General features: G+C 55.4%; 1 protein-coding gene across 1 annotated transcript; it reads right to left on the minus strand.

Moving 5' to 3' along the window:
* Positions 1-831: 831 nt before the first annotated feature.
* On the minus strand, positions 832-7,657 carry RASD2 (RASD family, member 2). Its single transcript, XM_008590108.1, has 2 exons — positions 7,387-7,657; positions 832-3,297 (listed from the first exon to the last, which is right to left on the minus strand). Exons 1-2 carry the CDS (start codon positions 7,655-7,657, stop codon positions 2,768-2,770), a joined length of 801 nt encoding a protein of 266 aa, XP_008588330.1. The 3' UTR covers positions 832-2,767.
* Positions 7,658-12,721: the final 5,064 nt, after the last annotated feature.

Consider the following 12,721-nt stretch of genomic DNA (forward strand, 5'->3'; position numbering starts at 1 on the left):
CTCGCTGCGCCTAAATCCTCATCACAAAATGGGGTGAATATGGGAAGCAGGTTTCTCATAGAGGTGGCTGGCAGGAGGACGGCAGGAGATATGACACGTAAGACATGCAGCAGGTGCTCACCGACTTCCTTCCCTTCCCTCTGCCCAGAGAACCTCAGTCCGAGCAGCACGTCTGGCGTAGTTCCAGGCCAAGATTGTCCCTCTGCCTCACCTGCTGTCCGCGGCAGGTCCAGTCTCATCTTACTTCCCCAGTGTTTACTGAGCACCATCCAGAAGGTTGTCTGTCACATCACCACACAGACGCTGGCTGCGTCCTGACCTCAAGGGTCGCCAGGCTAAAAGAGTCTTGCCCATTGCTCACATCTGGGGCTGGACACCTGCTGTGGGGCATGCTGCGCACTGCAGGATGTCGAGCAGCACCCTTGACCTCTCCCCACCCCAGCCCCAGTCTTGACAATCAAAAATGTTTCCAGGCATTGCCAAATGTCCCCTGGGGGCAGAATCACTGCCCTACAGGAACCACGAAGAACTAAGACAGGGAACCTGGAGGAGCTAGTGGTCCACGTGGGGCCTCTCCTGTCTGACCTGGCCACCTCTCCAGAGGGACATGGACAACTCAGTGCATCCACCCTGGAGGGCCCAGAAGGGCCAGGGCTGAGGGAGGCACACAACCTCTTATCTTGGGGTTTTATCCACCACCAACCCCAGTATTTAAACTTGAAGACTGACACGAAGGACGAGGCACCCGGCAGGTGCTTTCTGGGGAGGGAAAGGCCAGCTTTGGCTGGGGAAGAGGCACACCTCCTCCTGGAAATAGAGAAAACACACACAGTCAGGGACATGGCTTTATTAACAAACCCACTTTAACCGATAGTGTACACAGAGACCTGGGACAGCAGGGGCGTGACTGGGTGAGACAAGGCCACACACCTGTCATGGCCAAGGGAACTGGTCTGCTCAGAGTGCTCAGGCTGGGGTGAGGGCAGGCAGGGGACAGAGGCAGGGTGGGAGCTGCTGCTTTCAGTGGCAGGCATGGAGGCATGGACACAGCAGGAGCCAGGGCCAGGGCATGTGTACATGTGTGTCCAGTGTGTGTACATGTATATACATGGGCATGATGTACATAGTATCTACAGGAGCCCTCCTGGAATGATCTAGGGACAAGGTCAGGGATAAGATGCCCAAATCCCTACAGACCCCAGGGGCTGAAAAAGCATCAGGAGAGGGCACATCATAGTGTGTACTGAATGCCCAGAGCCTGTCCCGGTTCTGCCACTCCCAGGCCAGCTGTGTGACCTAGGGCAAGTTACTTACCCTCTCTGGGCCTCAGAAAAACTGACTAGATGATCACTAAGGTTCCCTGTGGTCGTGGTTCTAAACTTCGATATTTTTAGAGATTAAGATACAAAATGTGTTTGTTAAGAGGTGATGACAAGGGCCTTTGGTTTACAGGTTCAAAGCCCACATGCCTGAGTGTGTGGTGGTGGGACCCAGCACAGTCCAATCCTGGGCACAGCGAAAAGACCCACCATGAGCTTTTCTGCCCGACCTCTCTCGGGCTCAGCTCTGGCTCCCAGCTGCTCCTCCACGCCTCCCCACCACCATGGGTGAAGGCAGTGGGGCAGTGGGGCGGGCAGAGGCCAGGGCTGGGGACATAAGGTGCACCTCTCACCCTCTTTGTTTCCTAGTACACAGTGGGCCCAGTGCCCAATAGGTGTGTAAGAAATGCTTGAGGAAGAGCATTGTGGAGGACAGCCTGATTCTAGGTGGAGCTCTGTCCTGAACTAGCAAGGGGGCAGGGCTGGGGCCTGCAGGATGTCACTCTCCCCTCTGAGTCTGTCACGTCCTCTAAGCAATGGGGCGTGAAGGAGAAGCAGCCCTGGCCTGCTCACCCTGCACTTGTGCAAGGATCTGTAAACTGTGGAGCTGGGCGCGAAGGTCAGTGTCTAGCTGCAGATAGGCCATGGGAGTCCTGTCTGGAACCAGGGAGGAAGGCATCCCCAGCAGAGGCCATAGATCTAAACTGGCTAGAGCCTGGCCAGGGTGGGGTCACTAGGCTTTCACAGTATGACAATTTCCATTTCTACCGCTGCATGAGACAGGGAATCAGCCGCAATAACAAAGCACAGCCATCAGCCGCGGAACCGGGGAGGGGCGCTGGGAAGCGTGGTCGGGGGATGGACGTGGCCCCCTTCACAATGCAGATGCCCCTGGCTCAATGTCAGGGGCAGCTGGGGCCAACCTGTTGGGGGCGGAGGGGTGGAAACAGCTGAACCAGTGGGCAGGTGTTTCAGGATTGGGAGGAGGGTTCTCCCAGCTGCCACCTAAACCAAGCTGGGTTTTGTGCCGGGAGTGCGGAGACCTCTCCCATCTGGTTGTTGGTGTCGTGTTCATCCTGTGGCTTGCTCCATCTGAGGCAGGAATCCTGGCCTCTCTGGCATCAGCAATTCTTCCATCCCCAGGATAGGAAGGCTCCGACGTGGGTCTCTGCAGAAGTCCTGACGTCTCCCAGACTTGTCTCCCATCCTGCAAAGTTACGTCCTCCCATGGAGGTGCTGAAACCACAGGGGAGCCAACAACAGGACTCAGAGGGGAGGGCAAGAAGGCAGAAGAATGTACAGAGGCCAGCCCCTGGGGCCTCCTGTCTGGTGCCAGAGGTCTCTGAACAAGACTGCTGTTGGGGTCTCGTCGGGGGTCGCAGGCAGCGGGCATCTGGGGCCACCTCCCTTAAGGCACTGCCCAAGCCCTGCCCCAGCGTCCCTTCTGCTCACTGGATGGTGCATTTGTCCCTCTCGCGAGACTGGCCCTCCCGAAGGACCTTGGCCTTGATGTACTTGAGGTCACTGTTGACGCTGGGGCGGCGGGCGAAGGGCGAGACCATGCCGTAGGCATCCATCTCCTTGACGCGGCGCATGCAGAAGGGCCTGGGGTGGAAGGCGTCGCCGTACTGCACGGAGATCTTGCGGTGCAGGGCGGGGCTCATCTCGTGCGGCAGCTTGGCCATGCTGAAGAGCACGTAGAACATCTCGTCCACGTTGGTGTTCTTCTTGGCCGACACTTCGAAGTAGGCACAGTTCTCATCGCCCGACACCAGCAGCTCGGCCTCGGTGGCTGGCACCTGGCGGCACAGCTCGCCATGGTCATTCTTGTTGCCGCAGATGACCATGGGCAGCTCTGCCGCCTCCTTGGTCTTGTTCTTCAGGCAGGACTTGACCTCCAGGATCTGCTTCTGGAGGCGCTTGACCTCGTCAAAGGACTCCCGGTTATCCAGGCTGAACACCAGGATGAAGACGTCGCCTGTGGGGACAGAACCCCGGCGGTGAGCGCACGAGCAGACTGCTGACCTCCCTCCCCGCACCCTCTGCCACAGAATGTCAGTCCCAACAGCTGACACGTACCATGCGCTGAGCCCTTTGCCCTCACGGCAATTCGTGGGCAGCTGCTATTATTCTCCCCATTTTCCAGAGCAGGAAACTGAGGCTCAGAGGCACATAGAACCTGTCTAAGTCGGCCTCCTTGGCTGCACCGCGGGCCTAACCTCATGCCCCCCCAGCATGGCTGTGAGGACTGCAAGGAAGTGAGTGGGGAGGCAGGCTTCCAGCACAAGGTGGGCACTGCATGGGTGTCAGCTCACCCAGCCTTGGGGAGGGGGCTGGCTGCCTGCTGATAAAAATAAGGCTAATGTCAGAGGGAGACAATGGAGAGGGACCATGTGCATATTTTCAGTCACACAGATCATATACGAACACACCCTCCTTCAAGCACTACACGAGGGTAAAGCCCTTTTGACCCATGTCCCCAATCCCAAGCTCCTGCCCCCACCCGCAGAGATGGTCACCCCATCAGTCTGGTGTGGATTCTTCTGGGCCCTCCATGAACACAGTGACATTCATATTTGCACCCCCATAATAGCGAGTTTTTTTTTTGTCCGTTTCTCTGTTTATTCCATGCACGTATTATTCTGAGCACATCTGTCTGCTGCTTGCTTTCTTCGCTCCCCAGCCTGTGCCTCATTTTCCAACCTGGTGCTGGTGCACAGGTGTCAATAATGACAATGACAAGAAGCACCTGCTGAGAGCCAAGCATTATTGACACCAAAGATTGCTGAGCATGTGCCACTCTCCATTTATCAGCTTGTAAAACCCTCAAAATAACCCCGTTAGGCAGTATTTCATCTGCGTGGGACAGATGGGGAAACTGAGGTGTAGAGAGCTACGCAGCTAATAAGTGGAGACGGCAAGACCCAAACGATGCACTGAGCCAGCCAAGCAAGACCCCGACTCTCTGGAAATTACATTTATTATTACCGTACCTCAGTCCGCACAAGTCACTCACCCTGTCCCCAGCCCGGCAAGGAAATATGAAGTGAATTAACTGTACTTGAACCAGGCTGTGCCACATATCAGCTATGTGACCTTGACTCCTCACAACACCTCTGTGAGGGAGATTTTACCTTCATGTTATAGGTGAGCATGCTGAGGCTCAGAGAGGCCAAGCAACCTGCCCAAGATCACACAGCCTAACTGTGGCTAAGCTGAGGTTCCAACCCGAGTCTGTCCTCACCTAGCCCATGCCCAGCACCCAGTAGGTGCTCTCTCCCTCTTGACTGAATCATGGGATGAATCCATGAACACTGGCCTCTGAGGCCCACGCTATCTCTACTATAACTCACTGTGTCACTCAAGTCAGGGTCTGGAGTCTGCACCAGGGACTGGTGTGCAGATGTTAGGGGCAGCGGGGAGGGTGTGTGGACTGGTGCCTCCATCCCAATTTCCAGATTTTACTACAGTGATCACAATCTCATTCTCAAAGCACCTTCCTCACTTTTGCCTAAACTTTGTGGTATATATACAAGATCCCCCTTTCACAGATGAGGAAACTGAGGCTCAGAGGGCCAGCAACTGGCTGATGTTCTTCAGAGGAGAATCAAGCAATTCCAGCTTCTGGCAGAACTGCTGTCTCCTTCCTCCGGACCCCCAGAGCACACCATTCATCCCCCCATAACAGCACATGCCACACTCAGAACAGAGCTCCGGCCAAGGGTGTGCTGACAGAGAGTTCTGGAGCAGACGAGGACTGCCTCACCCCTCATCCCCGTCCCCCGGGCCTGGCACACAACGGGTGTTCAGTGAGGCTGGCTGAACGGCTAGGAGACAACAGAGTGAATTACAGCGCAGGCTGTTCTGAAAGGCACTTACTTGCAAGGCAGCGTCAGCCTGGCGACTGCTTTCGCTTGGGCTGCCAAACCCCATCCCATTAGGCTAATCCTGGGCCCCTGAGGACTCAGTGGCCTTGACACATTCAAATGTGAGACTACGATGCCAAGTAGCAGAGACCAGCCTGGCTGGCAGCTGGAAGGGGAGCTGGCAGTGGAATTAATGGCTTTCAGAATTTCCTGCGCACCAGCATGAGGTTGGAAAATGAGGCACAGGTTACAGATGTGCTCAGAATGATATGTGCACATAATAAATAAGGAGACAGACCAAAGCACTGTCTGTTATGGGGATACAAATATGAATGTCACTGTGTTCATGGAGGGCCCAGAAGCATACCCACCAGACTGATGGGGTGGCCACCTCAGGGGGGCGAGGGAGGGCAGGCAGGAGCCTGGGATTGGGGACATGGGTCAAAAGGGCTTTAGCCTTATGTGTGTTTGAAGGAGAGTGTGTTCATGTATGATCTGTGCGATTTAAAATACGCACGTGGTCCCTCTCCACATGTGCTATCTCCCTCTCTCTGACATTAGCCTGATTTATGTCAGCGGGCAGCCAGTCCCCTCCCCGAGGTAGGGTGAGCTGACACCATGACACCCATTGTGTGCTAGAAGCACCACCCCCGTGTTTTGTTGCAGTCCTCACAGCCACGCTGGGGGGCTGTGAGGTTAGACCTGCTGTGCAGCCGAGGAGGCCGACTCAGACAGGTTCTATGTGCCTCTGAGCACACATCTAAGCTACCAAGTGGCAGAGCCAGTATCTACCCAGGGACCCTCTGTCTACACAGTCCCCCTCCAAACTATGGGGTGGGGGTGAGGGGGCGGGGCCCCAGTGCAGTCTGGGTCAGATGGAGTACAAAGACAGTCTGGAAGATGAAGCCGTAGAAGAGGAAGCCATCTGCCCAGGGCACTCACGAAGGGGCCACGTTCACAGCTTCAGTCTCAGCCGGGGGTGGGTGGGGGGTGGGGGGCATGGCAGGGTTTCTTGGTGTAGAAGTATCTCAGTGGGGGGTTATTTTAATGATGGCTGGAAAGTTCCCTTCCCTCCCCTCTCCTTCTCCATGCCCAGCAACGGGAGTGGCACAGCTTGGGAAATGACTGTGTAGCGTATAGCAGGAACACTGTAAGTGCTGACTCAATTTAAGACCGACACTTATTGAGCACGTATTGTCGGCTCATCAAGCACTTTATGTATCTTAACTCATTTATTTCTCACCATGACCCATGAGATGGGTGTTAATGTGATGCCAATTTTACAGATGAGAAAACTGAGGCACAAAGAGATAATGTCACTTGCCCTGCAGTACAAAACGAGGAAGCTGTGGAACCAGGAGACCCAGGCAGACGGGCTCTGGACCTGCCCTCTTAGCACCGCACTAAACTGCCTGCAGTAATGTGAGTGATAACTCGGTCCCCCGTCTCCACTGTCCCTTCATCTCCTGCAATTTTCCTATCCTTCCCTCCTGCTCCCAGCAGAGACTGAGAGGTGACAGGATAGCTCAGTGGTAAAGCCTGAGAGCCAGACTGCTGTTGACAAGCCGTGTTACCATCTGGAGTAAATTCCTTAACTCCTCTGGGCCTCAGTTTCCCCAGCTGTAAAATGGAAGCAAATACCTATCTTCTAGGGCAGTTGTAAGGATCATATAAACACATGCCAAGCTCTAAGAATGGGGCCAGGCCTATGGCTCTTGGTCAGTGTTAGCTAACAGTTATTACCACCAAGCCCCCTTCCCTCTGGCTGGCCATGACCTGGGTGCTGCCCTTACCTCTCTGAGAGGCAGTGAAGGCCTGGGGTGTCAGGAGACCTGAGCCCAAGACCTCTGCTGGGTCACCTCCCGGAGGAGGAAGGCAGCAGCCTTGACCCCATTCTGTCCCCTGCAGAGGAATAACTCAGTGCATGTGTGTATCAGTTCCTGATCTGGGAGGCAGTACCAGCAGTCATGAGTAATCAGTCCAGAGGGAAACTGAAGGGATCTGGGGCCCTGACTCCATCGCTAGTTGGGGCAACAGCAATACCCTTCTGAGCCTCACTGTGCGAGGGGCTTGCTGTGAGCTTCATCTCAGCTGACAGATACGTGAGCATTCTGCAAACTGTAGAGTGCCAAGCACACACGCCACACCTTCCACACCCATCTCCCATCCCTGCCATCCATCCCAGCAGCGGCGGGCCTCACCTGTGAGGATGGAGAGCCTGCGCATGGCGGGAAAGGGGTGGTTGCCCGAGGTATCCAGGATGTCAAGTTGGTACATGTCGCCACGGATGTTGTACACCTTGCGATGGAAGTCCTCGATGGTGGGTGTGTACTGGTCCTCGAAGCGGCCATTGAGGAAGCGCGAGACAATGGAGCTCTTGCCCACCCTCGAGGCGCCCAGCACCACCATGCGGTAGGAGTTCTTAGCAGGCACACTAAGCGTGCAGTTCCCGCTGGACAAGGTCTTCATCATGGCTCGGGGCTGTGACAAAAAGCAAGGAGAGCAAGTGTCAGGAGGCCCTCAACCCATTCGGCCACCGTTGGCCTCCTCTCAGTGGCCCATCTGGGTCTCAGTTTTTTGTCTGTAAAATGGGCACGTTGGACTGGGTTCTCTCTAAGGGGCCTTGGAGTTCTACCCACTCACTCATTTGCACCTTCTCTTATGTCTTTACTCCTTCATTCATCCACTCGCTCACTCATTCACCCTTCCATTCATTCATCCCCTTATTAATCCGAGCACTGGACTGCTGGGATTTGAATCCTCACTTTACCACTAACTACTGATCTAGATCTAAGGCAAGTAGTTAATCTCTTTAGGAGTCACTTTTCTCATCTATAAAATGAGCCCAACTCATAGGGTTATTGCAAAAGGCTCAGCACATGGCGAAATCTCAAAAATGTTAAATCCTGTTAGAATCCCTTCTTCCTCTGATCCATCCTTTCCAACTCTGGCTTGCCAGGAGCCTGTGATTCTAGGCCATGACATGGGGAAGGCACTAGTGTGCATTTCTTAAACCCGGGGGTCTGGGGCCACTCAGCCCTCCCGGGAAGGAGGGAAAGGCTATGTCCAGACCACACCGTCCCAGCCTGTGCCCAGGGTTGCTCCTGCAGCTGCATCAGGAGGACCCACCTCTGGAGCTGTGCTTTCCATCTGGTGGGCTCCCTCCTACCCACAGCCCACCAGCCAGCCTCTCTGGGTCCTGCCCGGAGATTGTCACCTTCCAGGCCCTGGAGTTCTCTTGCCTCCAGGAGACGCAGAGGCCTGGACTAGAGGATGTGGACAAGGGAATGACCCACGGGCCACTCAAGCTTGATTCACAGCTCTAGGAGTTAATGGTTCTGAGGCAAACCTAGAACTTTCTATGGGAGCCTCTTGGCCTTGTGGAAGAGGCTGAAATGGATCCAGGCTCTAAACCTCAAGTGGAGATCAGCAAACCTCCACAGGCTCCATCAGCCCCACCCCAAAGGCCATCAACAGCCCACCCTCCTGTCCTATCTCAGGACCTACCAGAATCTCCCCAGAACCCCTGACCCCAACGGCCCTAGTTAGTGTGAGCTCTGCTGAGACCTGCCTCCACTCTTTTGCTCATGCCAGTCCCTTCACCAGAACACCCTCCTCCCCTCACACTTCAGGGTCTGGCTCAAATGCCATCTCCTCTCTGAAGGCTTCCCTGATTCCCCTACCCCAGCAGTAATCTCCTCTCCCTAGAGGGGACCTTGCCAACCCTACAACTGCAAATGGGCACAGGCCTGATGGGACATTGATCCCCTTGGCTCTTGGCAGGGTGCCACAGGTTGTGCAGGTTGGGCACTGCACAAGGAACCTGGCTGGGTGGGCAAGTGGGGGCTGCATCCCAGAGGAAGGGGTGTCTCTGTGTAGTTCACCTGCTCAGAGAAGGCACTGTTTTTCAATTCACACAGATGGCTGTATGTGCAAAGACTTGGTCCCCACCTCTGGATGCCCCAAGCAGCCCCAAGTGCCTCACCCATCCACCCCAATGCATTCTCCAACGCCATCACATTCTGTCTATCATGATGCTAAAAGAGTCTGAGTGAGTCTTCTGACACGTGTCCATATCTCTCACCCCTGCCCAACTAAGAGCCCCTGTGCAGTAAACTGGCTCTCAAAACGTCTTTTTCAAAAGCCCTGATTGGTAGCGTTTGTCAATTTCTGTGGCATTAAACACTCCCACCACAGCCAATTCTGAGCTACCACCATGACCTCAGGTGAGTGAAGTGCGAAGACGCACACAATAAGCCAGCCCAGCACACTGCTGACCCACGACCACAATCACCACTAACCAAGCCCTTGCAGTGTGCCAAGTACTGCGCTTAGTACGGAAATAATGATAGCTGACATTTCTTTTGAAGTCAACATATGCCATAATGTTCTAAATGCTGTACATACATTAACCTGCTTCATCCTTAGTAACCCCAGAAGGTAGGTAGTGTTATCCTCTGACTTACAGATGAGGAAACTGAGGCACAGGGTTAAGTTACCTGCTCACAGTTACACGGCCAGTAACCAGCAGAGGAGGGGTCTGAGCCCAGGCAGTCTGCACTGTGCTATGGAGACCACCTCCCTAGGAGGTGCGTATTATTTTTCCTGTTTCACAAATAAGGACCCTGTGATGTCCAAAGGCCTATGTGGCCAGCCCGTTCAGTTAATAAGGGAGCCTGGGTGGTGACCTCAGGCCTAAGACCCCATACCCCTCCACTCAGTTCATGCCCAAAGCCATCGTTGAATTTATCCCATAGAATTGTAGTACCCTGTACACAGCAGGTGCTCAATAAATGACCCACGGATGAATCAAATGGCAAATGGCTCTGCTTTGGGGCTTGCCTAAGGCCCTCCTCTGGGATCTTGTCCCCATCTGGCTGGCCCAGGGACTGTGCTGAGGAGGGCCCTCCCCCACAGGCAGTGCTGCTGAGGTGCCCTGGCACTGCATACCCGTGGGTGGGCAGTGGGGACGGGGGGCTGCAAGGCCAACACAGAGCCCTTCTCGTCTCCTACAGGGCTGCTGAGCTCCTTCAGAGATGGGGGAAAGAGGCCTTACCCTGTGACAGCCCCCTCCCCACGTCTCTCTGCAGGGAGCATGACTCTGCTGGCGGTCACCTCTGTCTAGACAGGGGAGAGGAGAGGAGCCAGCAGCCCCCAGGGACAGTGTTTGTCTCATCATCGCCCCGCTCCAGCCTCCAGTCCAGATCTCCCGGTATGGACGAGCTCATATCAATGACTGAATGGGCTGGAGGGGGTCAGAGAGAGGAGCAGGAAATCAGAGAGAGGAGGCAGAGTCAGAGGGAAAGAAGGAGAAAAAAAACCCACGGCTTTCTTCTGTGAGAGAAGACAGTCTTCACATGGCCCCAGCCACGTGGGGCTGTGAGAGGCACCCAGACACCTGGACACCAGGTGACAGCGCCTCCGTGGGCTCCGCCTCCCTCCCCCGCATCTTTCTCCCCTCTCCTCCCCCAGAGGAGGCACTGTGGGCAGCGTCTCTCCTCTGCTGCCTGCTTTCCTTTCTCCATCTTTGGCTAGGCTGACCCCACACAGTAAGGAGCGGCAGGGGTCAGAGTTTGAAGGGCTCTGGGGAGTTCAGAGTCCAACCTTGGGGACCCATACAGGTGGAAGTTTCCAGGGGGACCACTAGTGCACAGGTGCCCGAATGCACCTGGATGAAGTACTGTAACTGCTGACCCCACCACAGGGCCATTCTGAGGGTGGCTGGGAGGCAGAATGTCCCCTGAGCAGAGATGGGGTGGGGTTGTCCTGGGAGAAAAGTCACCACAGCCAGGCAGGCATCCATCATGCAGGAAGTGTGCCTTATACCAATGACTTCACAACGTCCCATGAGGAGGGGACCACCGTCAACCCACTGGACTGATGGGGACACTGAAGCTCAGAGAGGCTGAGTCACTTGCCCAGTTCACAAAGCAGATGACTGGCTGGGCTGGGATTAGAACCAGGCCGTTTGGCTCCAAAGCCTGGCCTCTTAACTCTATGAAAACCCACCCCCTGGCCGAAACTGGAGTCTTTTTCAAGAGTGACTCAGTGAAGCCTCAGCTGAGGTCAGGCGGGGGAATGACCCCTGAGGCATATTATATTCTCATCCCCTCTCTGTCTCCCTACAGGCAGCTGGGGGCAGGCACTCCACCCAGGACTCTCCTCAAAACCCTGCCAGCCGGCTCCCAGCAAGTGCATCTGTGGATTCAGCCCTTCTTCTGCCTTAAGCCTCTACCCCAGGGTCTGCCTGGATGATGGAGGGTCAGATGGGAAAGAACAGCAGGATGACAGTCTGGGCATGTCCTCCCAGAGGGGACCCCAGAGCTGTGCCCCTCCACTAGTGCACAACCAGCCTCTCTGGACACACACGTTGCAGTCATTGGCCTCCATCCCCTGCACTAAGGGGAGTCCGGGGGGCATTGCAAAGCCAACCTCACCACCCTTGGCAGCTCAGGATGGTGGAAAGCAGGCAGGCATCAGCTCAGGCAGACCAGCTCTGCCTCTCACCAGCCCGGCAACCTTGGGCAAATGGCTCAGCCTAGTGGGGCTCGGGTTCTTGCTCTGTTAAATGCTCATGGTAGAAACAGACCCATAGTGTAGCCCTGAGGGTTCCACGACAACTCAAGAGTCTGACGCAGCTCCTGGCACACAGCAAGCGTTAACAAATGCTGGGTACCTTTCTTTGTGGCACTTTCTCTTGGCAGTCGTGAGGTTGCCTGGAGCCAGGTGGGGAGGGACTGGACTGCAGGCTGAGGTCTTGTAAGGACCCCATCTCGTCTCTCTGACACCAGGGGAAGCCTGAATAATGTGCTCCTGAGCTGGCTGCCCATTCTGAGACCGGCCTCCCACCTCCCTGAACAACATCCTTCATCGGCCTCCCAGGGCTGGGAGCAGGGAAGAGGTGGGACAGAGGGGCCCCCGGGGCTGCCGGGGAGCCCTTCGCCCAGCTGAGTACAGGAAAGTCTTCCCGGGAAGAGAATTATCCAAGAAACTCACTCTTTGCACCAACCCAGAAAAAAAGCTCAAGCAACTCGATAAGAAAGCGACCCCTCAATCTTCCTTCCTAAAAGGAGGTCTTTGCCAGGGCTGGGGTGGCTACCAAGTGGCCCCATGCCAGCAACCCCGCCCCCTCCACCCAGGGCTGCAGGCTGCAGGTGGCTCCAGAAGGGAGGTGGGAGTGTTTGGGGAAGGTAAGTGCCTCTTCCTCCCTGAGCCTCAATTTCCTCATACTTACATGGGCTATTACTCCGGATTTCTTAAATGGAAGCCCCTCGCATATAGCAGAAGCTCAATAAATCTTTCTTTCCTGGCATAAGTAAAGGGTCTAAGCACGAAAAAAAAAGTTGCCAGACGATCGTGGCACATAATAGGTGCTTAAGCAATTTAACTTTCCCTAGACATGTAAAACCTCACTGAGTCTTCCTCCGACGAGCCTCTACCCTTTCTTCCCGCTACCCCACTTCGCCCAGCTCCCCAGTTCTGTCGGGGTGTCTCCCTCCTACCTGGGAGCGGCGGGCCGGGCCTCTGGCACGGCTC

This window comes from Galeopterus variegatus, unplaced genomic scaffold, assembly GCF_000696425.1.
Source record: "Galeopterus variegatus unplaced genomic scaffold, G_variegatus-3.0.2 Scaffold139, whole genome shotgun sequence".
In the NCBI taxonomy this organism is placed as follows: Eukaryota; Metazoa; Chordata; class Mammalia; order Dermoptera; family Cynocephalidae; genus Galeopterus; species Galeopterus variegatus.